This window comes from Sinohyriopsis cumingii, chromosome 16 (genome assembly GCF_028554795.1).
Source record: "Sinohyriopsis cumingii isolate HCF-2022 chromosome 16, ASM2855479v2, whole genome shotgun sequence".
NCBI classification, from domain to species: Eukaryota; Metazoa; Mollusca; class Bivalvia; order Unionida; family Unionidae; genus Sinohyriopsis; species Sinohyriopsis cumingii.
In genome coordinates, this window is record NC_142976.1 from 62,548,547 (window position 1) to 62,576,509 (window position 27,963).

The 27,963-nt window shown below is 35.8% G+C and overlaps 1 protein-coding gene across 1 annotated transcript in view; it reads left to right on the top strand.

Annotated features, from left to right (window-relative positions):
- The window catches only part of LOC149780561 (uncharacterized), a 41,446-nt gene extending 13,778 nt beyond the window's left edge, over positions 1-27,668 (top strand). The window contains exons 4-6 of the mRNA XM_089936395.1: positions 3,275-3,429; positions 7,138-7,224; positions 26,833-27,668. Coding sequence (XP_089792521.1) covers positions 3,275-3,429; positions 7,138-7,224; positions 26,833-27,285 — 695 coding nt within the window. The 3' untranslated portion in view covers positions 27,286-27,668. The remainder of the gene's footprint in view (positions 1-3,274; positions 3,430-7,137; positions 7,225-26,832) is intronic.
- Positions 27,669-27,963: the final 295 nt, after the last annotated feature.

The window sequence follows — 27,963 nt, forward strand, 5'->3', positions numbered from 1 at the left end:
TTAGTCAATGACCTGTAGAATAAAGTTGAGGTACTGGCCAAATATCTTGCTGTTCTGATTATTCTGTGTTGTTACCATTAGGACTTGTGATATGAGATGTGTACGTTTCCGATGGCAACGTCAAATAATTTCGTTTGTGTCAAGCGCAAGGCTGTTTTAGTTGTAGATTTGCCGCCGATGCCTTCTGAGTTATGTTTCTTGTAACATGATTATGTTACGATAAAACCCCATGAACGTTTAAAACTGAAAACTGTAGCGAAACTGATGAAAGTGACAGAGATGGGTGTAGAACTTTTGATTTTGATCCTAAGCCTGCTATGGAGAAGTTTCTTAAGCTTGTGATAAAAAAGTGAATGTAGTATGCTGTGTTGCCGGAAGTTGAAATGACAAAAGTTAATGGAATATAGTCATTTGTTTCTTCTTCCAGTGTATTGGTAAACTTATCTATTTGAGATGGAGTTAAGCTAGTCAAATAAATTAATATAGAAAAGAAGTTGCAGTCTCTTCACTGATTCCATTTAGCTGCCCATGAAATCAAAAGACTCAAGGCAACGCAGTCAAGAATTGTTATACTTGTAAACATGATCACAATTATTGCTGTTCTCGATTTCCTTATAATTTCATTCATTTATTAAAGCACTAAATATTTCACAAGGATCATAATCAATCTGACAAGTATTTATATTAGTGTCACGATACACGCATAACGTTCTGAATTATTGCAAGGAAAACGATATATCTACACTGAGTAGGAAAATATATAACTGGTTAGTTTAATCCTAATAAGAATATGTGGTTTACACAAAATTGGTTAAAGGAATAGCCCGACTGCGATAACTGGGCAAAATATGACTGATAGTACGTCTATAGCGGTTCAGAAAAGTTCCGTTCACGTTTAGGGTCTCCGGCAGGACCTTTTCCTCATTTGCCTCGCCCAGACATGTTAGCCTGCAGCATGAAATGCACACAAATAAAAGCCCAAGTCAAGTGATTGAACACTGGACTGGCTGACGTTAATGGTTGTTTTTTCCTCACGACTAGTTAAATCGTACAGGAACGATGCTCATTTTCCCTCCCGACTATGAATTAAGAACCAGCAGAAAAAGAGCATCGTTCCTGTACGATTTAACTAGTCGTGAGGAAGAAACAACCATTGTTGTTAGGATAAAACTAACCAGTTATATATTTTCCTAATCATGGTTAATTTAGAATTCAGCGTACATAGTGTACAACAATTTTTTCTAAATGACAATGACATATATCAGGTCTCAGTGACCCATTAAATCTATAACCTCATGGTTGGATAGTCTGAGTGCTCGTGGACGAATGTCTCAAGTTTGTGTTTAACACAGACATTATCAAACTCGGTTTTCTAGTCAATATGAAAACCCTGTGGCAGTCTGATTAGTAGCCCTGAAAAGGACTGCTTTTCACTTTGTGGGGCTATATTTTCTGTTGGTGACGTCATCTTCAACGTATTCCACCCACATCGTGATTCATCGAACTTTTGGTTCAGGAAACTGATTCAGTGACCGACATGCTACATACTTAAAATCATTGACAAATTGGCCGGCATTGTTTAGTCTTCCAGTGTTGATTGTAGCCCCATATCCAGTAGCCGCTGTCTGTCAGGGTCGCTTTCCTCCTCTATTTCTTCCTCTGGGAAAATTTGCAGTTGCTGTCTACGTCGGGTTCTATGATAGGTTTTGGATCTTCTGTCAGTACCTCACGACTGACGGTTGTAGTCTGCCGCAGCATGGTGGTGGTGGTGGTACGGAAGTTCTCGTTATATCGCCAGGTTGTTGACTGGATGTGGGTCTCAGCAGTGGAACTGAAGTTTCTTAGGTGAAAAATGTTCAATGGCTTGTCAATGAACCTCTTGATTCTTCTTCGTCTTTTTCCTATTATTCCTCGTTCCAGCTGCTTCCCACGTCCCTGTCAGTTCTTTTTCGGCTTCTTTCTATGTTACTGTATCCCACATCATTAGTAATGTAGTTCTGTTTCCACCTGTCGTCAGGATCTAGGTGGTGGCTAAAGCCCTACCTAGAGCCTTGAGTGACCTAGTGTAGGTGCTGTTATTACAGCGGTAGCTGGTAACTTAAATGGTACCGCGCACCCAGTTGCTGTTCCTTTCTCCATCTCTAGTGCGCTTTGTTCGCTCTATTCACTGAAAATCAAATTATGAGGTATCAGAGAACACACGCATGTAATTAGACTTTTGACCAAAATGATAATTAGGCACCGGTAGTCGATTAATATTGTGTCTTAATTTCTTTATATGATAAGATCCGGCCGATGCGGCTCTATTTGATGCCTTTACAATCACTTGAACTCGGTTTGATAGTCGACACAAGTCTTGAGTCAGACTTACTGTGTAGAAACAGATAACTAAAAATGAAGTTTGCTGACAAATACTTGCGTTCCGAGGACTTCAGCTATTGGAATTTGTATGTTTCCAAAAATTAAAAAGTACGCGTATTTTCACGCAGATTTCGGCGTCGGGGGACAACCTTGCCTAAAATGTATCATGATATCGCCACTTTTTGAGATATCGCTAGGAATTTATAAAACGACAAATAAACGATTTCTCTATACAGTGCAGCAAATACCAATACCAAAATAAAAAGTGCCACAAACTAAGTTACAGCTTGCGGAAAATTTAATTTAAAAAAAATGATCTTTCCTCAATTGACGGACCATTAGTGTCAACTGTTGATATTTATATCTGACGAACATTCATTGAATGAACCATATTAATGCCGAGGACACTGCTAATTATGATAAACATGCTACTCTCTATTAGTGCCCTGTACTGCAGATTTATATAGGCCTGGTGCTGTGCAGTATCTCAATATATACGATATTACCATACTTGTAATTTAATTCCATTTAATTACTAATTAACACATTAATAAATCATTCACTGAAGTTTCTCTCCACAGTTCTGACACTGATATGGTATTCCCTCTTTATAGTGATATTAACTGAGCCATAATAGAACTGCATATTAATTAAGGCACTTCATTTTAAAATGTTTCAATAAGTTTGTGCCATTATGCACAAAAGACAAAGTACGGTATTTACTGATGGGAAACTAGATTATAAGTGGTTCTCATTAGACAATAAATCATTTCTTTAGCAACAATAGAACACAATTTACAAAATTTAATCGAATGCAAAACAATGCCTACCTTGAAAGAGTAGCTGTAATATAGTGAGAAGCTCAGAGTGAATGATCGCTGTAATAATACATTTTTTAAAATTATATTTTCAGAGGCAGGAAAAAAGAATTTTGTTAAGATCTTTGCCGTTCTTTTTGCTTGTAAACTCGTTCTGGCTATCGTGATGATAATTTGTGCCGGCATAGCGGTTTCGAGACCCTATTCTTTGGATAACTACTTCGTGGGAGGGTTTGTCGTAGGAGGCATGGTGAGTTTATCTAACACAAACGTAGTAATATATACATTCAGCAGTGATCTCTCCTGACCAGAAAGCATCTTGTGAGTTCCACTGTTGCCTATACACTTTTCTAACCCCACTAAATCTTAATTGAACTGGCACGACCTCTTCATTTCTCCGTCACACACCTTTTAAAGATTCAGAGAGAGAGAGAGAGGTATGATAGAACACATATGTCTGTATATGTAAAAGTACAAATAATTAACAAAAGTGCTAATTTTTCAAACATTCAGTGAAAACTTAGCTAAACAAGTTGTATTCCCTCCGGATACTGTTGTATCAATCTCAGTCAGCAAAGTATCAAAAAACGACTTCGCGTGCCTCGTTATTCAAAATCGGTATTTATAAAGAAAAGTTATTTGTATCAATTATACCAACGAATAAAGTCAATCAAGGTTAGACAAAAAACCCAGAATAGAACAAGGTTCTTTTTGTAGGAAAAAAAATCATTGTCACACTATACACACATGTTAAACATTATTCAGCTATTTTGTATTTTTTCATTCTTCATATGTAATTTTATTCCGTCGACCAGTTCAACAGGTTCTTTATGGTTTGACGTGCTAAATTTCGAGATAGGCAAGTAATATTTTGAAACAATTGGTTAAATATTCTTCCATTTCGATACTAGCTTGATACATTTGAAACGTTTCTCCTTTGGACGATTTTTCCACAACAGATAACCACTCTTGTTTGTGTTCATCTGAAGGATGGTTTTAATATAATTTATTATTAAGCTAATGTCAACATTTCTTCTAATTAACTGTTTTTAAATTGGTTAACCATGGTCAAGGTGGCCAGAACCAATATCAAAGTGCACGTGTCTATATGTCAGGCTCAAAAATATATTTTTCTTTCCATCGATGGTCAGGACTTAATCATGCGCTTGTCAGTAATATGTCGTGGATGCCGGTCTAATTGGGTATCTAATATATAACCTGGAGTAAACTTTTGCAAATTTGTTATTTTTCTTGGAAATTGATTCTTTTTATTAGATCCAGATTTGTATGTCCCTTATTTCACGCTCATAGGTAATTAATGGTATAATGGAATGGTAAAATAATTTAATCATGGATCTAAAGGCAAATTGAAGTTCGTTGTTCTTTTGATCATTAGATTAAGGGCCTTAATAACTTTATTAATAACTTGATTCTTTGCCTTGAAAAATTTCCTGGCTTTTGAGAAGGAAAAGTCTAGACACTGGTCATAATCAGCTGTAATAAATTTTAATTTCTTGACGTGTTTTGCTCCAAAACCATTGTTTTCGATTTACTATAATTAAATTCAATTTTCAATCCATGCAATACTGTAGAAAAGAATTATAACTCTTGGAGTTTTTTCCTCTTCATTTTCAGCTAGTATGACAGGATCATCTGCATAAAGAAGAAATAAAATCCCTACAAACACTGTCACACCATAGTGTGAAAAATTACTTTTAATTTGTTTGATTGTTATTTGACACAAAATAATTCTAAACCAACAAGACATAATGAAAAGTGTAAATGAGAGACGTTTTCCCGACGAAGACCAACTATACAAACGATACCAGAAAACTAAAACAGAAAGATAAAAAAGACATAGAAAAACAAAATCAAAAAACCTGTTCACTAATTGAACTTCTGCCAATATTTATATGATTTAAACATGTCTTAAAATTATCCTAAATAATTTTCTATCAATATTGGATTATTAATATAACCCCAGCACACTGAAGCAAATGATTTTTGAAAGTCAACAAAATAACAAAATAGTTCCATTTTCCTTTCTTTCAGTACTAATGGGTGAATGCAAAACAGTCATTCCTTTTACGAAATCCTTTCCTTTTATTTTACTAGAATACCAAAATTAATGATAAATTCTGTAAATATGTTGTCAAGATTGATCTGAACAATGGTTATTATTCGGTAAATCTCTGAATTAATTGGACATCCTCTACCCTTGTAAACAGGTCTTATAACCCACCACCACGCCCAAACATCTGGTATAATTCCAGAATCAGGAATAAAGTTGAAAGATAAAGTTGGAAGACTTTCATGGAGAGGAAGCATTACATTTAAGGATGCTTGATATACTAATTTAAAATTCATAAAATGGCAAATTTTATGTTTCTACCTGAAGTACATTCATCACTAGTAATGTGGGCATTGGAGAGTTCATTATTATAATTAATATTAAAATCTACTTCACAAGGTTCATTTGCCACTGGGCCTGTGTTTAAGCTCTTAAAAATGTGTACAACTCTTCAAATTTCATGTTGCGTTTCTAATTTGATATTGATCTTTCAAAAATATATTTGTTTTCCAGAGTGTTGTTTTCTAAGCTTATTCCATTTAATATTGTTGTTAATATTGATGTAATATTGTTAATATTGTTAATATTCATATTGATCTAATATAGTTTCGAGTTGTGTTTAGTGTTTTGCTCATTTATCTGTGTTGGGTATGTGACAAGCAATTGGATTTAATCTGTTGCATTCTAACCTATGATATTAACTGCCAACTAAAGTCTACAGAATCCAGCATTGTGGAACAATTTTACGTCTTGGTTCAAATATTTTGTAGCTGATCCTCAGTAAAGGAATTATAATTGCCTGATACTAATATTTAAATCAGTTTTATTTACTGTAGCAGTGATGCGTTTGTTTTGCTGTGGCAGGTTATAATAAATTACTTGAATCGCTGGGATCTATATTACGGTAACGCAATATTTTTGGATTACGTTGTACTGCACTGCTGATAGAAATATGAAGGATCAATACTGAATGACTATCATTAAAAGTGAACCAAGATCAATAACTTCGAAATCTTAAATAAGTGTTATTTCTTCCACGTTCGAATAAAAGATAATAAACCAGAGATAAAAAAAGTGAATTTACCCACATTGCTGTCTTTACCACACCTTTCATTCAATATTAGCAGATTATTATATCTTCAAATATAAAAGTTTTTGTCCCTGCTCATTCGAACATTTCTCTTGATTATCGCGCTTTTGTGGTAAATATTTTAATTATAGGAGGAAACTTTGTTTAAATAATCTGTATTGTATTATCAAAATCCAGATAATCAGCCAGAAATGCATTAATGGATATTATTGCGTTCATGTCTCTTAATAAAAGCACGTTCGGGTGTGATATACATGGGAATGTGATTTCAATATTATTATAAGTTAACAATTTGGAATTACAAGAGTTCAATAATCAACACATAAAGTGAGATCATTAGCAATTAACTTTAGTAATTTTTCACCACAAGATAATATGCAGAAATACGCATTCATTTTCAGTTGGCGTATTATAAGCGTTTAAGTTTTAACTATTTACCTGAAAAGTTGGCCCTTCTATATATATATAATTTTTATTTGTAAGATTCTCCCAATGTCCTATTTCTCCATAAAATAAGTCGCAGAAAATGTTGTTCATTACTTTCAAAAATAAAAATAAAAGATGAGACAGAAAATTCCATAGTACAGTCCTTTCTGATGTATTATTTCTTAAATAAGTACTTTCCTCTCTTGGCGGCTGTTTGGTAGGTATACCATCTCCTAATTTCAGTTTTACTTTTTATGAATGTCTTGCCTCTTCACATTAATTACATGCACACGAATCAGCTTTTAAGTGAATAAATATATAAAAAAAATATATAAAAAAATTATACAGTGGTAGTACTTTTATAATTGCAGGTACTCCTGGGAGCTGTGGTCTGTGGGTATATGGTTTATCAAGGTTACAGTCCAGAGAACAAGCAGTTGACTCAAACAGGACCTGCTGTAAGCTTCATATGTCTCTTGTCCTTTGCTTCTTTTTATCAGTGCTCTGTTCAGTGAAGTTGATTGAATTACCACAGTAATCATGTCTATCCAAATGTCCATCAGCCTGTCCAGTACAGTGCATATCAGTCATAGACAACTTACCCATAACTGGTGTAGTGAATGAAAGTCATGACAAATTAACCAAAGTATTAATCAGATCGTATATAATTTAACTAGCATGTGAGTAGGGTCCTGCTAAGAGAAGTTAGTAGAGCCACGTCCGATGATCCACACCTTGGTTTTCACATCACAACTCTAAATGGTAGCAAAGAATTTGAATAAAGTTTTACGTGCACCTTTATATAAATGCAGCAAATGAAAATTAACAAAATAGTTCAATCTTTATAATTCTTTGATATGTGAAATATTAAACAAACACTGGAAAAACGCAGGTTTTCAGCATAATGCCTAAAAATGAAAATTTCGCCTCAATCTTGTATAATCTGGAATATATCCAGGTGATTTTATATGAATATAACACGGATGTTATCTGCTATAAATCAAAATTAAAGTTTTAGAGGTTTAGCTCATTATCACTAGACGATGACTCACGATGATGTGTCATCCAAGTAAGAGAAATAATTTACTGAACAGTACCACAAAGGCTGATTTTCAATGAATTATTTTCTATAACTTTTCATGATTTTTTTAAAATGAAAATCTTGCGCTATATATTTACTAATATTTTTGAAAGGATGCAGAGATAAAATACATTGGTTAATGAAAAATAATAGATCGGTCACTGTGTTAATTCATAAATCCCCACGACAGGAACCCCGGCCATTTTCATAAGAGTTTTAACCTGAGGATATCATTTATTAGCAACAAATGATTCATAGGTTACTGAATTTATATGGGAGAATGTCAACGAGTTTTTTTTATTAATACTACACGACCTTTAGGAGTGACGTATTAATCCGAGAAAACAAGTTCATATTTTCCCATACAAATACAGTAACCTTTTTATTAGATACTCATTTTCTTATTTTACCTAAGGCTTAAAAGTAAAAAATACACTACAAGAATCAAAGTAATTGAATTTATGCTGTATTCCAAAATTAATACACAGCCGTAGATTCATCAATACACAATAGTAATACTGGGTACGTAGCACAGCCCAACGACCTTTGAACTTCGTCGCGCGCTCATCATAAGTTTAAAAAAGAATTGTCATTGTGGTCTACTTAAAATTGAAATTTAGAGCCATATTGTGAATGAATGCGCATCGTGACAACCTTTCCATTTGGTCTGGAATGGAACGGTTTTCTGAGTCGATTCTACTCAATTTTGCTGGATATGGACTGGATTTATTAGTTGCATCAATACCACACGAAGTATATGTGAATTTAGCAGGGATGGGAGCTTCTTGTTTGGAATCATACTATGGGACAAATATGAACTCTTTCAATTGTAATTATAAACAAGACGCTATGAATATCACGTTTATTTCATTTTGGTTACATTAAGGAGAATGTTATTGCAGTTGAAAATGTAGTTTAAATTACACTACAATTTCTCGGTGTGTAATCAAGTTTTAGAACTCATGACATAGCTCATATAATTTAGATTTACAGAACTAATAAAGTTCATTTTAGGAAACTCAAGATGCAAAAATGTAAGTGTAGTTTTGCTGTTCTTATTTCCAGCTTAAGAAGACATGTTTATGACTTGTCACTTACATGCTCTTTGTAGGGACCCAGCTATGTTATGATTTGTATGGCGTCTATCGCTAGCCAAAATCCAAAGCATTGTATCAAAAATGTTAACATAGAAAATTGCAAAGAAGCTAGTATGTGACAGTCCATTCAGCTAGCGGAAATAAAAATTCTTCTTCGTCTTGTCTTATTGGCTCTGAGACCCTTACTTTTCTACCAAAACTTTCAGTTGCATTTTTTCTCAATTTTAGTACTTTGACTTATAAATGGTACGTCTCAGATAGATATGCGATAGCCCTTGGCCTCAATATGCTTTTCTATGATATTTTTATATACACCAGAGAGCACTGGTCATAGTCTGCACCATTCCATTTACGAAAAGTTATGAACATTCTCCTAAATAACTGTTTCAATGATCGGAATGGTATTTTCAATACTGCGTCTCTCACTTTTGCTGTGGACATTGTGGATATCACGTTCATTCGTTTGCTTCTATCAAAGTTTAATTTGTGACTCAGAAACCTCATACACATTGTTCACTTTATCATCTCTACTTTCAAATAGAATAAACCTCTTCTTTAGTTCATCCACAATCAAACAAGTGAGGCAATACCATGTTTAATGCGAGTTATTTCCTTTTTTGTACTGGAACTGTGATTATCAATAGGTAGCATACTGTTTTGCTGCTCCCCGTTCATGCGTCTTATGTTTACAGTGTGCCACAAATCCAATTTAAAACAATATCACAAAGCTACTATACTTACAACATGAAATTTTAAGCATTTTTATTGATCAAAAATAAATGAATGTGAAAAACTATTTGGGTGGATGGGATGCTCCTAATATTTTTTAAAACTAGTATAGAAGACCCAACAAGTTTCTATTTTGCTGGAAGTTAAATTTAGTAAAAGATAGATGTAAATCTCCGAGCCCCCAGTCGACACCGCCGACGGTTAGATGGTTAGATATACATTTTAATAACACACAATACATAGGTTCAATATAAACTTTATTGTTCATATAAATGATCATATGGGGGCAAATCCTGTCACAGCACACTGCACTAGCCGAGTTCTGAATTGTTTCTATAGGAATACATCAGGAAGAGAGTCTTGGGGGAGTTTGTAGGGTTGTGAAGAGTGTCCGACACCTGTATGTGGAGCCGCAAGGGGCTGATACGAGATATATAGGGACACTGATAACCGAAACTCGATAAGTCTGATCCTGAGGATTGCTATGATAAAAAAAACACCAGCCGATACTCCATACATGTACCGTAGGAAGCCGATATGAAGTATATGGGCATAATAGTTGAGAACTTTTAAGTATTGACACAAATTGGGGATCAAAAGCAAAGTTGTGAATGCAAGAAACTTGGCAATGACCCAAACTAGGGCCCCCAATTTAAGGAAATGTAAGGATAAATAAAGATAAGAATAATTGAGAATGTAATGACGTGAAAAATGCATGAATTAGGTTTCGAACTGCATGATAATCATGATGTGCCTAACGGTATCAATATTAGATATAGGTATTTAATAACCAGTTAGGAATTTACATGTCCACTAATAGACGATGCAGCTGAAACGACAGTGTAGCAATGGATGTGAAAATACATGTCTGGCATATACAGCTATACAAGGTCTCTGAAGTGTTCCATAATTGCATGATTGTATCACTAAGTAAAGAAGCGGAATAGAGCATTGATCGACACAAGTGTGCATCAACAAGTGAGGCACACGCTGTGATATCTGCCTCTTCACAAAACTAACTCTATCTACAAGATACATTAGAGGACCATCGACTCAACGTTGGATCAGACGGCACGGAATTGCAGCCTTAGCAGCACTGGTAGCTGCCGCGATGTGGAAGGTGTGTCCATTAACGCGATATGAATCATGACCTAACCTAAGCAAAACCGCCTCAATGGTAGCGATAAGGATAGAGGTTCTACTTAAGGCACGAATATTGTCCATGAGAAACAGTGGATCACAAAGGCGAGCTTCAACTAATATCCAAATACGATGCAACTTCCTCTTCACATGGAAAGGACAAACAAGGACATCATAGTTCATATCATTAATATGATATCCTCACCTTGATGGACAATGTCATTTTTAGATGCTCTACAACGCAGAATGAATAGGACTTTATCCATATGAAATATCATGTCCGACATATACAGATTGTTTATTGCAGAAAAAATGGGCTCCACGAATAGCAAATTATCCACACCGCAAATAAGCTAAAGAAAGCAGTGCACAAGTAGTTTGTAGTAAGAGTTCAGTGTACTCAAATATAAAACATATCAAATTAGAGGCTCCAAAGAGAATGCCAGTTTGAATCTAACAATCCATTTGGAAGGAATGGTGTCTAACGCACATGAAACTAAATGTATGTACACAAATGTTCCTGAGCAGAAAAAAGATGGTTAGGGAGAACTCTGATCTAGCGTATATAAGATGACAACAACTATTGTCCTAAAGTCGAAATAAAATGGTCATCCATACCAACTCCAGCTGCAGATGTGGCTGCACCATGACCTCCAGCCAAAGCATTTTGCTGCCGCAGACTCAACATGGGACACAATATACAGGCAGGACATGGGACACAACCACGAGTTCTGAAAGATTGAAATGTCGAAAACAGCATAAAGGGGTCCATTTTTAATTAAAGATGGCAAGGCAAGTAATAAATTTCTATGAAAAAGGTTGAACTTCAGTGAATAACAATTTAATAACACTTCAATAATCAAATGACTCAAATTTCCAATTACACTCCTTCCGCTCGACCGTTTAATAAGCCTATTGTATCACTTGATTAGCAGATTGATTTCCACCTGTCCTTGTATTTCTACTGATCCTTTATATCCTTTCTCTCTCTTATTTCTCCCAATTCCTTCTCCGCTTCCTCCTCGATTTCCTCTAGACTCCTTTGCCTCCTCCTCCACATTCTCGCCCACGACTACATTTCTGTCGACTTCGAATGTCTCGGTTACAGTCCCAACCCGTCTCCAACTCTTGAATACTTGGGATCCAATGGAACCGGAAGTTCCCTGTCTCCTAAAAAAGATTTCTGTGAAAACACAAGGACGGTACATTCTTTTTCCTTAGCCCTCTCATCTCACACTACACACAGCCTGTCATCAGATAACGGTATCAAATTTTTTCGATCACATATTCGTTCACATCGAGATACCCATGCGTTTTTGTATGGTAAACAAACATCATAATACAGCACGGTATCAATTACTTCTTATACATACATCAATAAATTCCGTCACATGAGTACATATTCCTAATCACGTTATACTAAATAATATCACAATAATCAGACGCATTTCTTTACCTTACAACTCATACAAAGTACGCAAATATTCAAATATCCATGTTCTGATATATGCATATGTCCATAGTAAATAATCTTACATACTTCAACCATGTTTCAAATTCACAATTCAAGCATGTGTAAATTATAACATAACGCATTAATAAAAGCACTGGTTTGCTACGAAGTAACCTAATAGCGAATTACAAAATTAAATCACGAGCTAAAATCTACATAATTCCGCCTCGCATCTAATAATTCTCTACATCAGGCTCAAGCCTATTTCTAAAATACGCATATAAACGAAACACTACAAAGGTAATTATACATGCTAAACGATATTAGTAATTAAGTGTACGTACTACAAATAATTACAATTATGATGCCATAATATTGTAATAGACCTGGGAGCTCTAAAGCTGTAATATGATAGATGGGAAGGATGGTTTTTCTTTTTCATAAATTTAACATGTTGTTCATGTCACTCAATATATACAAACTGCTGAAAGAATGAATTTGAACATTGTAATATATTAGAAATGTATAGATCGCGATTTATCTTGATATCTTTATTAAACCGTTCATGTTGTATGTAAAGTGTGATTGCCGGTCATGTGGTAACAAATGTCATTGAGTTCAACCTCGCACATCATTAAATACTCACAAAATCTTCTGGAATCTTATTTTATATCAATTTGTCACACCCTGGAATATGTTTATCGCACTTAAATTCACATCCAAATCATAATTTGAATAGCACTAGGCTCGATGACTCCAACAGCTGACATCACGAAAATACGTCTGCAGAAAAGATGGCCAACACTAGATATCACATGACCGGTTCCACACAGTAAATTTGTCAAGTTGACATTTTTTGATTAAATTTTACTTGTTGATTGTAAATGCTGGCCTTCTTTTATACAAGTATAAGTATGTTTTGAATATTGAATATGGTATTCTTCATTTTTATGCTGGTCAATATATTTTCAGTGTTATCAGCGTTCATCAGTAGTTGTGTACTCTTCACCCAAACTTAACTATTTTGCTTACGACTTCAAGTAAGTTGACGTTTGACGACGCGACATAATACGTAATGTTTATATATTTGCTAATGCCAGAATGTAAACGGACAACTGATGACAGTTAAATTGTATATTAACCCTCAGTTTGTATCGCTGGTTATGGAGTATCTATTCGGTACCATCAGACCTGTTCGGCGTTCTGGCCAAGCAATAATTGGTTATATTTACGTCACATGGCTATTTTCCGATGAGTATAAATAGGAACGAAATTCGAAATTCGGCAGATAGCTGCCAACATTAACGCCTCTATCAACATATATCCACCAAATAAAAAGAATGCTGTATTGAGGTGGTTAAAATTACAACTTTATTGAATGACATTAAAAAGCTGATACATACTTATAAAATAAAACAAGTCTACTAATTTTAATTTTTTTATTCTCAAAAATAGACTGGAATTACACACATATATAGTACAACAATAAAAATAAATTCAAATCAAATTCAATTCACTGCTATTGATTCAAGCTTAAATATTAAAGTAATAATGTGTCACATAAATAAGCAGCTATCTCCCGCCTCACTAAGAATTTAGGGTTAACTTTCAAAATGCTTACTCCGTGGGTCGTCTATTTCTTGCTGGCTGATTACGTTTAGGTTATAAAGGCCAGCATATTATAGCATTTGTGTATTGCATATGTTACACGTAATCAAACACATACGTTCATGTTTTAGTCATATTTCTTGTATTAAGCATCTTATCACAATTTCACAGTCAAAATAAAAAGGTCATGGCTTTGAACATTCTTTAAATGTATTATTACATTTACACAAGTTAGCCCATATGCCACCATCTGTTACAATATTCTGCAAAAACCGAGTAAATACCTTACTGACCGTTTCCAAGCTTTGTCTTTCCTTAGAATCTGCCTCTAAGTTCTACCGCCAGATTACGAGTGGCTTCTTTCTCAGAGTAAACCCTATTGATCAGCAATACTTCCAAGTGAATACTAAATTACTCTTACGATTTCGGAAGGTTTCATTCGGGTCTGAATTGTACTAATGCACTCTATCTCAATTTTGATTCGATATCTCTGTGGACCGATCCAATCAACTGAGGGGAAAATGTCCCTCTCGCTGTCTGTCGACGTGGGGGCAGATAATAACACACATAGTGTTATGAATATTTCATTTGATTTATATTTTATTTAATTTAATTGTTTGTAAATTTTTAAAAAATATATTTTTAATTTCATTATATGTCAAAGTAATGTAATTTTGTTTACTATGAATTTGATATTTTTTTAAAATTCAGTTTGACCTGACTCTTTTCGTGGATACCTAAAAATAGAAACGCAGTTTCTTTTTTGACCTAGTTCCTGGCCTTGATTGCAAATCAAGTAAATGACCCTCATCCGGGAATCTGTTTTGAGTCTCAAGTTAATATATAACCTTTGTTTATAGAGCTTTTTCTCAGTTGGGATTTTTACTTTACACTGGAAAGTGTCTGTTTGTGACAGTTTGGAGTTTTATTTTAATTTTTATTCAGATTATTTGGATTCTAAAGGGTAATTCTTGACCTGGAAATATTTGAGTGCTCATACAGAATTCCTTGACAAAGACATTTTTTTATAAAAAAAATTGGAGATTCAAACACAGTAATCTTATTGTCTGTAGAATCGCAGATAACTGCAGACGCTACAGTACCATACAGGCTACAGTATAATCATCGCCTTCCATTTTGGATTTTCCGTCGGATCTAGACCTAGAATTAAAAAGAACATTTCATTACTAGGACTTCTAAAACTTAATTCGTGGATTATTCTTGGATTATTTTTGGATTTGATTCTTAAACTGTAAGTTCTTATTTTTACATTGTTTACAGTGTTTTTCCAAGGAAATAAATTATTTGGTAAATTTTTCAAATCTTGTTGTTTTCGCACTTTCTTTTGTTACTGTTTATTAGAGCATAAACACGTAACATAAAACCGCGTTCACCCCGTGGACTTTCCTTTTGATCCTTGAAGTAACCTTTAACATATCTGTGTTATAACGGCAAGCCTTTGTTAATTGCCGAATCAAGTTTCAGGTCTCTGGCTGGCCATGGTAACCATGATATTTAGAGATCAAACACAAGTCCGCAGTAATATTCCAAAGACATGTAGATTATAGCTTATACATGACTTTATAGCTGGGTGCTTAGCAAACGTGATGATGACCAATTTAGATTTTCAGGCCGTTAAGGGAATTTTTCAGATCACGAACACATTTTGAACTTTTTGGATATATTGAATTTGGAAGACATATATATGTATTTTGGAGATGACTTGATTAGATACTCTGGCCATTGCAAAAATATTTCAAATGCACAAATCTTTTTAATATTTTGGACATGTTGAATAAAGCCTTGTAAGCACGAATTAGTAAAAAAGTATTTCATTGTTTACAAGCAATATTTGTATGTAGATTACCTTATTAAAATTGTCAGGCACTATAACAATTTTACAAAGGTCAAGGTCATTTGTACTTAAAGAATAGAAATAGTAGCCTGTTGATTTGGAAGTCAAACGATCAGCGGTCAAGGTTACCAGAAAGGAAAGCCGAAAAAACTGGACTTTTGAAATAATAACTTTTGTTCTAGACCATATCCCTTGATCTAAGCTTGAGGAGGGGTTGCACTTCATATATGTCTGAGGTGTACTGATTTGGAGATCAGAAGGTCAAAGGTAAAGGTCGTTCTGGATCAAAGAACAATGGGATTTGCAGAACAACTTATGTTGAAGAACAAGTTTATTAACTAAAGTATCTGGATGAATTGCACTTAGAGTAATACAGAAAGAAAATGTCAGAGCTCATATTCATGATAAAGCTGATAAACAAATAATGGCATCACACATTTGGTCTGGTTCAAAACCGTATACCTTGGCCATAGGGTGGGCTTATAAAGACCCATTGGTCATACCCTATTACTGCCTACACAGAGGACTACTGAATATAGGGTGGGCATATAATGTTCAGTTTATGGTACTCTTGTTTCTATTTGTCAATCTTTTTGATCCCCACAACATGATGTATTTGGAATTCTACATTGAGATACAAGAGGGCATTTCGCTTTTATTACGATTTCTTAAAAGATTAAACCGAAACACAAATTTCACTTCACAGGACTTACTTGAGAGTGTTTATTTGTTAAACTGCTGTCACCAGTATGCAGTGCTAAGAGTTATTTCATCTTAAGTGGTTATTTGCAGTGTACGGAGAAACATTTCTTAATAAAGACAATTTAACAAAATATATGACTTATCAAAAGTTAAGAATTTCATATGCTGAATCGAATTTTCGGACACTACCCGTCATTTCTGGCGATAAAACGACCTTTATCTTGTTTACACAACTAATTTCACATTTTTGGGGAGTGTTTTTACATTATGTGAATCACATGCACATGTACAAACTGCCTTCACAGTAGGATTTTGCAGGCATCGTGTTCCTTTCTCGGCTTCGCTGCTTCAAGCAAAAATTAGTAGTTCATGTTTTGTAGCCTTGGTCAACATCAGCGGGATGTTGCCCATTTAAGATTGATGATTTATGTAAGAGTGATGGCCCTTTATTAATTTAAGCCGTATGGGACTGTTATGAAAATCTCATAATCACAAGGAGTCTCTAAATATGTATTTGCCTGCTGAGGCGGAGCATATTATCGTATGATGTCCTTCTATCTGTCCATTATTGGTTTCCACGCTAGAACATTAGTACTGATGAACAATACATATAGCTATTATGTGATGACATGGCACTGGGTTCCTCCAGTTTTGATGATGTTGTTGTTATAGTGCTTAACGCCATTTTTCAGCACAGGATAGGCTATACATGGCGGCCAGTATAAATGGTGGATGAAAAACCAGAGAAAACCACCCAAAAGAACCACCGACCCAGTAGAAGCTACTGGCTAGCCCGAGTTTCCTTTGATCCTTGCCACCTCATTAGCAGCAGAGAGGGCGATGAGACTCTAATTGACTCACCCTCGAATTGCGAAAATAAGCCGCCCTGAAAATCGGAAAAAAATCGCAAAAAAGGGATCGCGGTGACTGTGTGCCGATTATTATACTTCGCCCTCTCTGTTGCTATCAATTAAAATTATAACAAATAATGCCACTAGCGCAAGAATCTTACAAAGCTAGATTAGCTCGAGAACGACTCGAAGCAATTAAGAAATATCTTCCGTTGAGAGATGCTGTTAAACGAAAACTACAAGCGGGTCAAGAAGCCCAAGTTGAATTCACAACGGGTACAGAACAATTGTTTAAACCTGTTACAAATGTTACTGAAAGAGTCGCAACAGCTACTGAAGGTCTTCCATCAGTAATACAAACTGCTGAGCAAACTGGAAAAATAGCAAAGAAAACTCAGAAAACAAAAAGAATCTTAAAATTTCGTCCAACTGAAATAGCTGCAGCTCAACCTCCACCCGTCGGTGAAGAAATACAACAAATATTTGATAGTATTGATAAAGTCCGCAAGGTGGTCAGTGATGTAAAGAAACTTGTTACGCCAGAATCAAAACCACCAGCTCAATTTACCAAAGAGGGTTATAGACAACTTCAGGAGAATCCTAGGAGGATTGCCGCTTACGGATATCATGTTCGTGATAAATTATTAGATCCAAACACCGCCGATGTTTGTTGCTGAAACGCCTCAATTGGTTACTGTGTAAAATATAATGGATGTTCAAATATTTAGATATGATCAAGTACGTGGATGGCAAACCATTGTTGACAAGTATAAAACGAAAGTAAAAAAATTAATACCGAAGACGTGTAGTTGCCATCGATGTCATTTTATACTCAGTATCTACACTTGTTGCGTAGTGTTATCAGCGCTAACACGTCTGACAGTAGCAGTAGCAGCGATATGTGTTTCTTCATCAGCAATAATTGCTGAGGTTTTTAATATTATCGCGAAAAAGATATCCACGTGCACGAGCACAAAACTGCATGGTTATTATGTGCGATTACACACTGCAACAACAGCGTACTCTAAATTGTCGTCGCTGATATCATCCAGCCTTGACGATACGACGATATCAGATTCTGAATTTGATATGATGATCAAGACATACAATGAAGCAATTGATTTAGATAACCGCCATTTGGAAAATCGAAATTTAAATAATGACAGAACTACTTCAGCAGATAGCCGCAAATACAAGTCCGCTGAAAACCACGATGATATTAGTAAACCCAACCAACCCTGAATTTGTTATTAATTTTCCAACCGCGATTCCAGTAAAAGAAATCACTCTTGCGCAGTAGCGATTATACTACAGTTGGCCAAATATACATTCAAGATCATTCGGCGGACTGCACTCAAATAATCCGTTGATATTGGCAAATAAAAATAGACCCGATGGAACACCCAATTGGCAAGTTGTTGTAATATCAACGGGGAGTTATCAAATCGAAAAGATCAATAATGAATTTCAACGTAGAATAAAAAGTATTACAAGGAAAGATTCCAAGATAGCCATAACAGTCCATGAACCAACACTGTCCACCGCGATAGAGATAAATTAATATCCCCCCCCCCATTACGCCGTGGATATCTATCAGTCATCGATCAGATCAGTGTTAGGATGGCCCGAAGTTGCCCCGCCGATACTGCCGCCAATACCTGAACCAACCCGGGCTGATTTTACGACGGATAAACAATCATACTGGGAAATTAGCCGATCATACAAAAAAAATTTACTTGCTATATAAAATGCAATGTTGGGTAGTGAATTTGGCTTCAGTAGCAAGGAATATATGTGATGACATTTTATTTTTGAACGACTTCCTAGAGGAGGAACTAAATCTACAGTTGTTCACCTATCTCAAATTATTAAATATTTTGAAATCATTAATCAAGAACAGAAAATACAAAGAGAAAAACTACAACAAAGATTCATTGAATATCTTTGAGATATAACAAGTTCACGCAAGGAAATCATTAAACGAATAGAAATATTAAATCAGCTTGTATCTGATATGGAATATATTAACCAAAGAGTAATTCAGGCTGCAATTGATTACACGGACAACATAAATCGCTATAAACAAGAATTTTTAAATGCATATTCGATAACAGAAGTGATCTACCGAATTTTAAACTTACCGGGTATAACCCAGACGAACTAAAAAAAAAATCAGTCAGTGATATCACTGATGAGTTTTTTTCCTAAAATACGTGAACAATGGAGAAAAACAATACAGTTGGCAAATATTCATTGGTATAATAATGACCCACACGGACAAGGCCGTCATATTTCGCCGGGAGTTGTAAATATAACCTCAACGATCGCGGTCAATCTTGTATGTGACATAATTGATGGTAGCTATCAGACAAACACAAAAATATCAAATCAGGCGCAGCAAGGATATATCCTGTATACTATTACACCGCAAGTCCCACCTGGGTCTCTCATTGTGCAAGAACCAATTAACACGGTCTATATACGATGTCATAATCCGCTATTATCAAGAATAAATTTCAAACTAACTGACCAGTCCGGCAACTTGATTGACCTTTGGAGAGAGGTTTTAAGTCTGAATGTACATGTGAGTTCCTAAGGATTTTTAATCTTAGAAACCTACGATTTCGAGGATTTTTAATCGTGGAGTGTTGTCTCCCCTTATCAAAGATAAAAAGAACAGCACATACCTGAAAAATGCCACTGACTCGTGACACACATTGAAAACAGTAAAAATACAATAATCCCCGTCCTTGTCCTTGACAAAATCAAGGGGTGGATATTTTTTAAACTGACAAATGGACTAAAATCAATTAGAGAAAGACTAAAATCTGACACACTTTCACTTTCATTCCACGAATGAGTCTAACTTTCATTTTCATTACCAATAACAGTTTCTGACATAATTTTTCTTAATTGTTTTATACGAGTATTGATTGCCTTTTTTGCCTCATATTCACGAAACAGTTCTGATCTAATTTTTATATTGCGAGAGAGAGAGAGAGAGAGAGAGAGAGAGGGAGAGAGAGAAATTTCCCTCACTTCATTTTCTTTTACTGTGGCCAGCGATTGAAACATTCCCGTTTGAAGTGTCTTTACGAACCGGTATTCTGATGGTAGTGTTTACCCCCCTCCTCAATACGTTCTTGTAATGTTTCAAAATCAGAAATATTTTTGGGGGGATTAAGTTTATCAAATATATTTATGCCGTCTTTTTCTAATTTTTTAATAGCAGAAATAATATCATTGATATTTTCGTAATTCAATATACAGTATATAATATATCTTTAAATTATATTTCTCAATAATACAATTGTGTAAAACGCAATTTCTAGATTACTGAAGAAAATATTTCACTTACCTCTGCTGCCTGCCCTTAGTACAGAATGACTAGGAAGTTGCTGATTCTCCGTCTTTTTATAGTTATACACATAATATTTCCGGTGAGTTATTTTGGGTACTTACATACGGATGATTTAACTATAAAAAGACGGAGAATCAGCGACTACTAGTCATTCTGGACTGAAGTTTACCGGGGTAAGTAAAATATTTTCTGTCAGTTATAACGTAGACATTTAAATTGTATGATTGCAGCGGCTACATAACAAAAAATATTTATTTACAAGTATTTTAAAATCTATCACCGTTGATAAAATCAGGGATAGTGTCAAGGGAACGAAGATAACTAAATTATAATTTGTCTTTACAAATCTAGCTATATAATCTTCAGGGTTTCTTATAACTTTATCAAGAGCAGAGTCCTTGAAAGAGTCAGTTTTTTAAAAAAAATAATAATATCATTTTAGTTCTCTATATTTTTTGCCACCACATTGCACACACAAATGATTTATCCCTCTGACTGCAACACCACACCGTAAGCACGGTTTTGGACCAAGACGCCCTCGTCTTACGCTTTGCAATGCTGTCCGCAGAAATTCATTTACACAGGATTTGTTACAGGGAGTTAAAGACCCTATCGTAGCAACGATAACCGCAGAGATAATATATGAATCAAAGAATAAATCGAGAGGAGCTCCAATTGAAATTGTTGATGATAATGCTCACGATTTGACCAGCGTAGTCACAATATTTCCACGAGATCGGACTGTAAGATTTTACCCAGAGAAAGACTCTGGGAGAAACATGTTGATTTTATTCACGAAATAAGTAAAAACGATCCTGTGTCAGTAAGGATATTTCAGCGTTCAGATGATGAAATATATGATCAATTTATACGACCTAACGGCGAAATATATCGTAAAGAATCTCTCCACGAAGAAATGAAAAATCTTGCGCAGAAATTTTCAACAGAGAATACTGAGCAATTACTAAATAATTGTTTTACAGTTCCATATGTTGCAGCTCACTTTGCAAGAGATAAAAATTCATTGAAGCCAACACGATTTGAATTTCTCGAAGACGTGCATCTTAGTTGCTGTGAATATGGACACGGTGGATTGTGGAATACTAAGTATGACCACAACGATGTTATCTCTGTTGATATGGTCGCGTTTTATCCTTTAAATTTTCTTGGTTACGGAGAGTGTTCTGGATATTTTAAGAGCTTTGGACATTTTAAGAGATTTGGACACCCCACACATGAGATGACAAGAGTATCGATAAATGGACCCCTACCCGATTTTGATCTCACTGATTTCACTCGTATTGTATCATTCGAGTTTGCTAAAGGTCTTCATCCGATCTGTTATGTTTGGTTTGATAGGCAGTTTTCAGAAAAACGCTGGGCACCAATAGTTGTATTACGATATATGATCGATGCAGCAATATTACTATCGTTGATTGTAAGTAAGGCAATTCTATCATACCGTCGTCAGAAAGAAGTTTGGTTACCACCATCTGATGATGAAAATAAAACCGCAAAAGATCTCGGTAGAAGAATTATCGGTAAATTTACTCAAGGTGGGGCATATGATCATAAACGACATTATGCACGATTAATCATAGACGATGTTGAATATGATTGCATAATCGCCGATGCAACAATGAGAGATATATTTGTAAGTCGAGAAAACTAATACTTGTCTAACGGAACACGATTAGTTACAATTGTCGGTTATCTTGATGGTGAGTCACCTTAGTTTACTCATTTAAGATCCTCAATGCTCGCTTATGTTTCTATAAATTTATTATCGATGATAAATTAATATAATGGTTGAAGATCAAGATGGCCGCTATCGCTTAACTGGTTTTAAGCAGCTGTTCCGATTTTTGTGACGTTTTCATGATATTTGTGCTTGTTGTCTGTCTTCGTCTACGTTATTGTGTTCATTATGTATTGGCTGTTCAGTTCGTATGTGTTTCATCATCTCTTTATTTTGGAAACGAGAACAATTAGACTTTTTCTCAGCTGTCTTGCTCCACTGCTACAACTTCACCTGTTTTTAAACAAACCGCCATCACGTGATACTCACCAGTCAACCCGTTTATGCTATGACGGACCCTCATTAATTGCTTTAAATGACCACTCATTGGCTCTCTACACTACATTGTGCTCTAGACTAAACGAACTGGGACTACATTCATCATTACCTAAATGTAAACAGAAGCGAAAAAAGAAACGTTGTTTCAAAGCTGGCCGGCGTAGAACAGGAAGAAGAATTCCAGTTATCTCCCTTATTTCGGCTCAACAATTTAAAAACAAATTCGACCGTTACTTTAGATAACTAATTCAAATCCCTATTAATTCGACAACCTTTGTGTCAACTATCCAATAAATACCTCTGCGTATTGCTTTATTCAATACCCAATCAATAGGACCACCGGAAAAGCGCACATAAATAGTTAATTTTATCAACGACCAGAATATTGACGTCTGTTTCCTGACAGAAACATGGCTAAAAACATAAGGCGATGAGCCCAAGTGTGCGGATCTAACACCCACTGGTTACTCCATCAAGTCGTTCCCCCCTAACTCTCGCGGAGGTGGAATTGCTGTCATCACAAAGAACTCCATGATCAAACGTCTTAACTACACCACAACATTCAATTTCGACCACACATCGTTTGAACTAGTCCAAACCATAGTCACAATGGAGCAAAGGTCAGTCCATTTTTTCTGCCTATACCGCCCTCTTCATAGTAGATAAAATACGCTGACTGAATCTCTCTTTTTGGAGCAGTTTCCGAATCTCCTGGAGTATGCAAATTCGATAGGTGGCAACCTGATTATTCTTGGAGATATCAGATTTCACTTTGACTGTCCCGGAAACCCAAACACATCAAAACTCCTAGATTCTATCAATGTTTTCAACCTCAAACAGTCAGTTAACCAAACCACCCATAAACCAGGTCACATTTTAGACTGGATTCTTCATAGACCTGATGATAACATTCTACGGGCCTCCCTCGTATCCCACGAACTTGCATCAGATCACCTCTGCATTATATGCCATCTTGACGTATCAGTCCCTAACCCTGCACCATTATCTGCTACTAAGAGAAACCTCCGTATGATAAATAGAACCAAACTAATGCATGTCATCCAAGCAAACCTAACAACTTGCTTACCTACTACAGCAGAACAACTCGATAACCATTAGAGATAAGCTTGACACCACAATTTCAGTTGACTCGTCATCACCACACAGTTGGGATACAGAATTTGAGAGGCAATCATTCGCTGTATCTGAACCTGTCTCTATGGATTTCGTACGTACAATCCTGATGAAGAGTGCACCAAAGTCATGTGAACTTGATCCAATTCCAACATCACTGCTGCTTGAGTGCTTAGATCCAGTATTGCCTTCACTAACTGATGTTATTAATACATCTCTCTCATCCGGGGAATTCCCATCATTTTACAAAACTGCCATTGTAAAGCCCCTGCTGAAGAAACCAACACTAGACCATAACGATTTAAAGAACTACCGTCCAGTTTCTAACCTCCCAGTCATAAAAAAAATCTTAGAAAAGGTTCTTCTATCCCAGCTTGTATCTCATCTAAATTCAAACAGTCTTTTAAGCAATGTACAATCTGCATATCGCCCTTGCCACAGTACTGAAACTACTCTTCTAAAAGTAGTTAATGACATTCTCTCTGCGTTGGATAGCGGAAAGATTACAGTCCTCACCCTCCTTGATTTGTCTGCAGCATTTGACACAATAGACCATGATATATTACCTCACCGTCTCCAGCATGTGTTTGGCATTCATGATACAGCCTTACTGTGGTTAAGGTCCTACATGGTCAACAGGACACAAATTGTATCTGCAAATGGAATACACTCCAGCCCAGTTGATCTATGTTGTGGTGTTCCACAGGGGTCTGTTCTTGGACCTGTTCTCTTCATTCTGTACACTCAGTCGCTCTCAAGTGTCATAGATCATCATCCAGTGTCTCACCAATTGTACACTGATGACACCCAAATATACAAATCTAGCCACCCAACTGAAATTGATGCTACCATCCAAGGTGTAGAGAGGTGCATTTCTGATGTGAAATCATGGATGACATGTAACAAGCTGCAGATGAATGATGATAAAACTGAGGCCATTCTGATCACAACACAAAGACTTTCTCATTCAAATCCTTTACCTCAAACAATAAATATCAGCAACGGCAACATTAAATTCACACAATCAGTACGAAACCTTGGTGTTACTCTGGACAGTACTCTCACATTGCACCAACATGTCATGAACATATGCAAGGCTGCATATCTTGAGCCGAGACGCATCAGTTCAATTCGCAAATATCTTTCAGCTGATGCCACTAAAACACTTGTGTGCTCATTTGTACTTTCAAGACCGGACTATTGTAACTCAATTCTGTCTGGTTCATCTCAACATCTACTCCAGAAACTTCAAAAAGTTCAAAACACAGCTGCTCGGATCATACTTAGAGTACCACGATCAGAGCACACATCCCCGCTGCTATGTACCCTACACTGGCTATCCATTCGATCCAGAATCAAACAAAAAAGTTGTTCTCTGTGCTACGTTTCACTGTCGGACTCCAGTCCAACATACCTATCCGATCTCACCCATGTGTATACACCAGCAAGATACTTACGCTCCTCTTCTGACAATCGTATACTCATTATTCCCACTATGAAAACAAAGTCATATGGACAGCGTTGTTTTGCATACCAGGGCCCAGCAACGTGAATGAATTGCCCACTGAACTTAGACACAAAGGCACAGTAATCCCATTCAAGAGTGCTCTCAAAACTCACTTATTTCGACTGCAAGAACAAACTTAAAGACCTAATAATGTTTCCTACCTTAAATATTCTCAGCATGTTTTTTATGTTTTCTAATTTCATGGTGTTTTTTTAAAAAATGATATCATTATAGATGTTTTTTTTATCTTACAGGTGTTGTCTAATGTTGTAAAGCGCTTAGAGCTTCTGAAGATTAGGCGCTATAGAAAGTCATCGTCATTATTATTATTATTATTATTATTAAATAGATTACCTACCACTGCAGTCAGAGTTGCAACGGATGCATTCTATATCGAACAAAAATTATACAGAATTACTGACTCAATTTACAACCACTGATGCATCATGGGGTAAATGGAGAATAAAACAAGAACTGTTATATAATTATTCTGAATCCGCAGATGTTGCGATTAAATATATTTATTACAAAAATAATCAGATATCAGAATTATCGTCTGCGGCATATGTGTATGATCCATTATCTAGACACAAGACTGTTTATCTAAACGGACCGGGAATTCTGGTAAATAAAAAAGGAGTTATTGAATTATTTCGACAGAATTCAGATGATATGGTTGTTTTAACACCTACAGACCGACTCTGAATAGAAATGAGAGAACGAGGAGTGCAGTCATGTACTTATCATAGCTTTTTTCGATACAGGGGTGACTAATGGACTCCTGATCAAATGGGAGAGAAATATATTCCAAGGATGAGATATGTACAGTATCTAAAGATACATTAAAAATGTTTCTCGATTGGCTGTTATTGAAAAATATAGCTGTGATAATGTGCGGCGATCATGGTCAACCACCACTGTTTGTTGGGTTATCTCCGCACGGGTGGCTAAATAATTATGTAGATTATTATGAAGAAGTAACTGATGATCAGTATTAGCAGCAGAGAGGGCGAAGTCTCCTACTCGGCACCCAGTCACCGCAATCCCTTTTTTGCGATTTTTTTTGGTTGCGATTTTCAGGAAGGCTTATTTTTGCAATTCGAGGGTGAATTAATTAGAGTCTGTTCGCCCTCTCTGCTGTTCCATTTTGGATATTTGGACATTTGTGTTGGGGTGTAGCCTACACCCCAACATAAAATGTCCGTATATTAAAAATGGGGTGACAAGGGTAGGAGGAAACTCGGACTAGCTACTGGCAAGCTTTCTCAGGTATCCACATTGGCCGAGCCTGAGACTCGAACCCACAGAGGTGAGATGGAAGTGATCCGTAACGGTGAGCGCTTTAGACTCCTCGGACACATGGGGCCCCCCGACTCATGTTTTGAGTTAACTTTAGCGAGATATACGTTTAACACTAAGATTGTTCATTTTTGATTTACGTGTTGAATATAATATTATATCTTTTTTTCAGGCACTCTGTGGCTTTAGTGTGTTCATATTGACATTACTGGGATGTATCATCAGCGCTGTGTTCTTGGGTTTCTTTGGATTCTTAGATTGTAAGGAATTCTTCTGTACTGAGAGAAAGTCACTCTCGATCGTCTTAGTCATTGGTACCGTCCTTACCTTCGTCACAGCCATAATAGGAATGTGTACATTATGTGCATATGGAACATACCATGGAAAAAAATCCACGCATAGGGGGCGTGGGGTCACTAACCACTTACAACAGACGGTGGCAGAGCTGCAGAGACAAAACCAGTTGCTGCAACAGCAGTTATCTTATCATCAGCAGATGCAACAACGACAACAACCACAACAACTGGCCTTTAATTCTGAACAAGGGCAGCTAGAGATGCATAGATATTTTAGCAGTCCCGTCTATCTTCCAATGGGTTCAGGTCAGACCTTAGTCAGAAATTAAACCTACATAAACTGTATAGTTACAGTAGAACCTGTTTAAATCGGGACCCTGAGTATTGCATACTTTTGCCATATGTGACTGAAAACTTTTGTTCTTATGTATTTGTCGGGATAGAGCGAGAATTGCTTCCATATACTTAAGTGATGTTGCTGTATCGAGCAACGTTCATCCATCTTTCTAACATGGGAAAATGTGAAATTTGTATTTTATAATAGAACGTTTTATAGAATTTATAATGACAGTTCATATCTAGGGTTAGTTCCTGACGATCTTATGGGTTCCATCCTGCTAAATAAAAAAGTTTATAATGTGGAAACGTCAGATGTATTGATATTGAATCCCTGAAATATGATGACTGTTCTTTGAATAAAATAAATATCTCATTTTCTTATCTGTTAAAAATGTATATAGACAATGTTTAAAAATGAAGCGCATGAAAATGCAAGTTGCCAGGTGATAAAATCAAAAGGGAAATAAGAAGAAAAAAAGATTTCATACTAATACACAAATTAAAATTCAACAATAAAAATGATAAAATTACGAAGATCTATTGTCGTGTGGGAAAGCCATGGGCATAGTCCTGTAGACTTGCAAAACATTTTGGCGAGTTTTGCTCACTGTAAGAGATACAAGTGACATATGTAAGGTGAAGTTGTTTGCATATGCAAATTGCACATT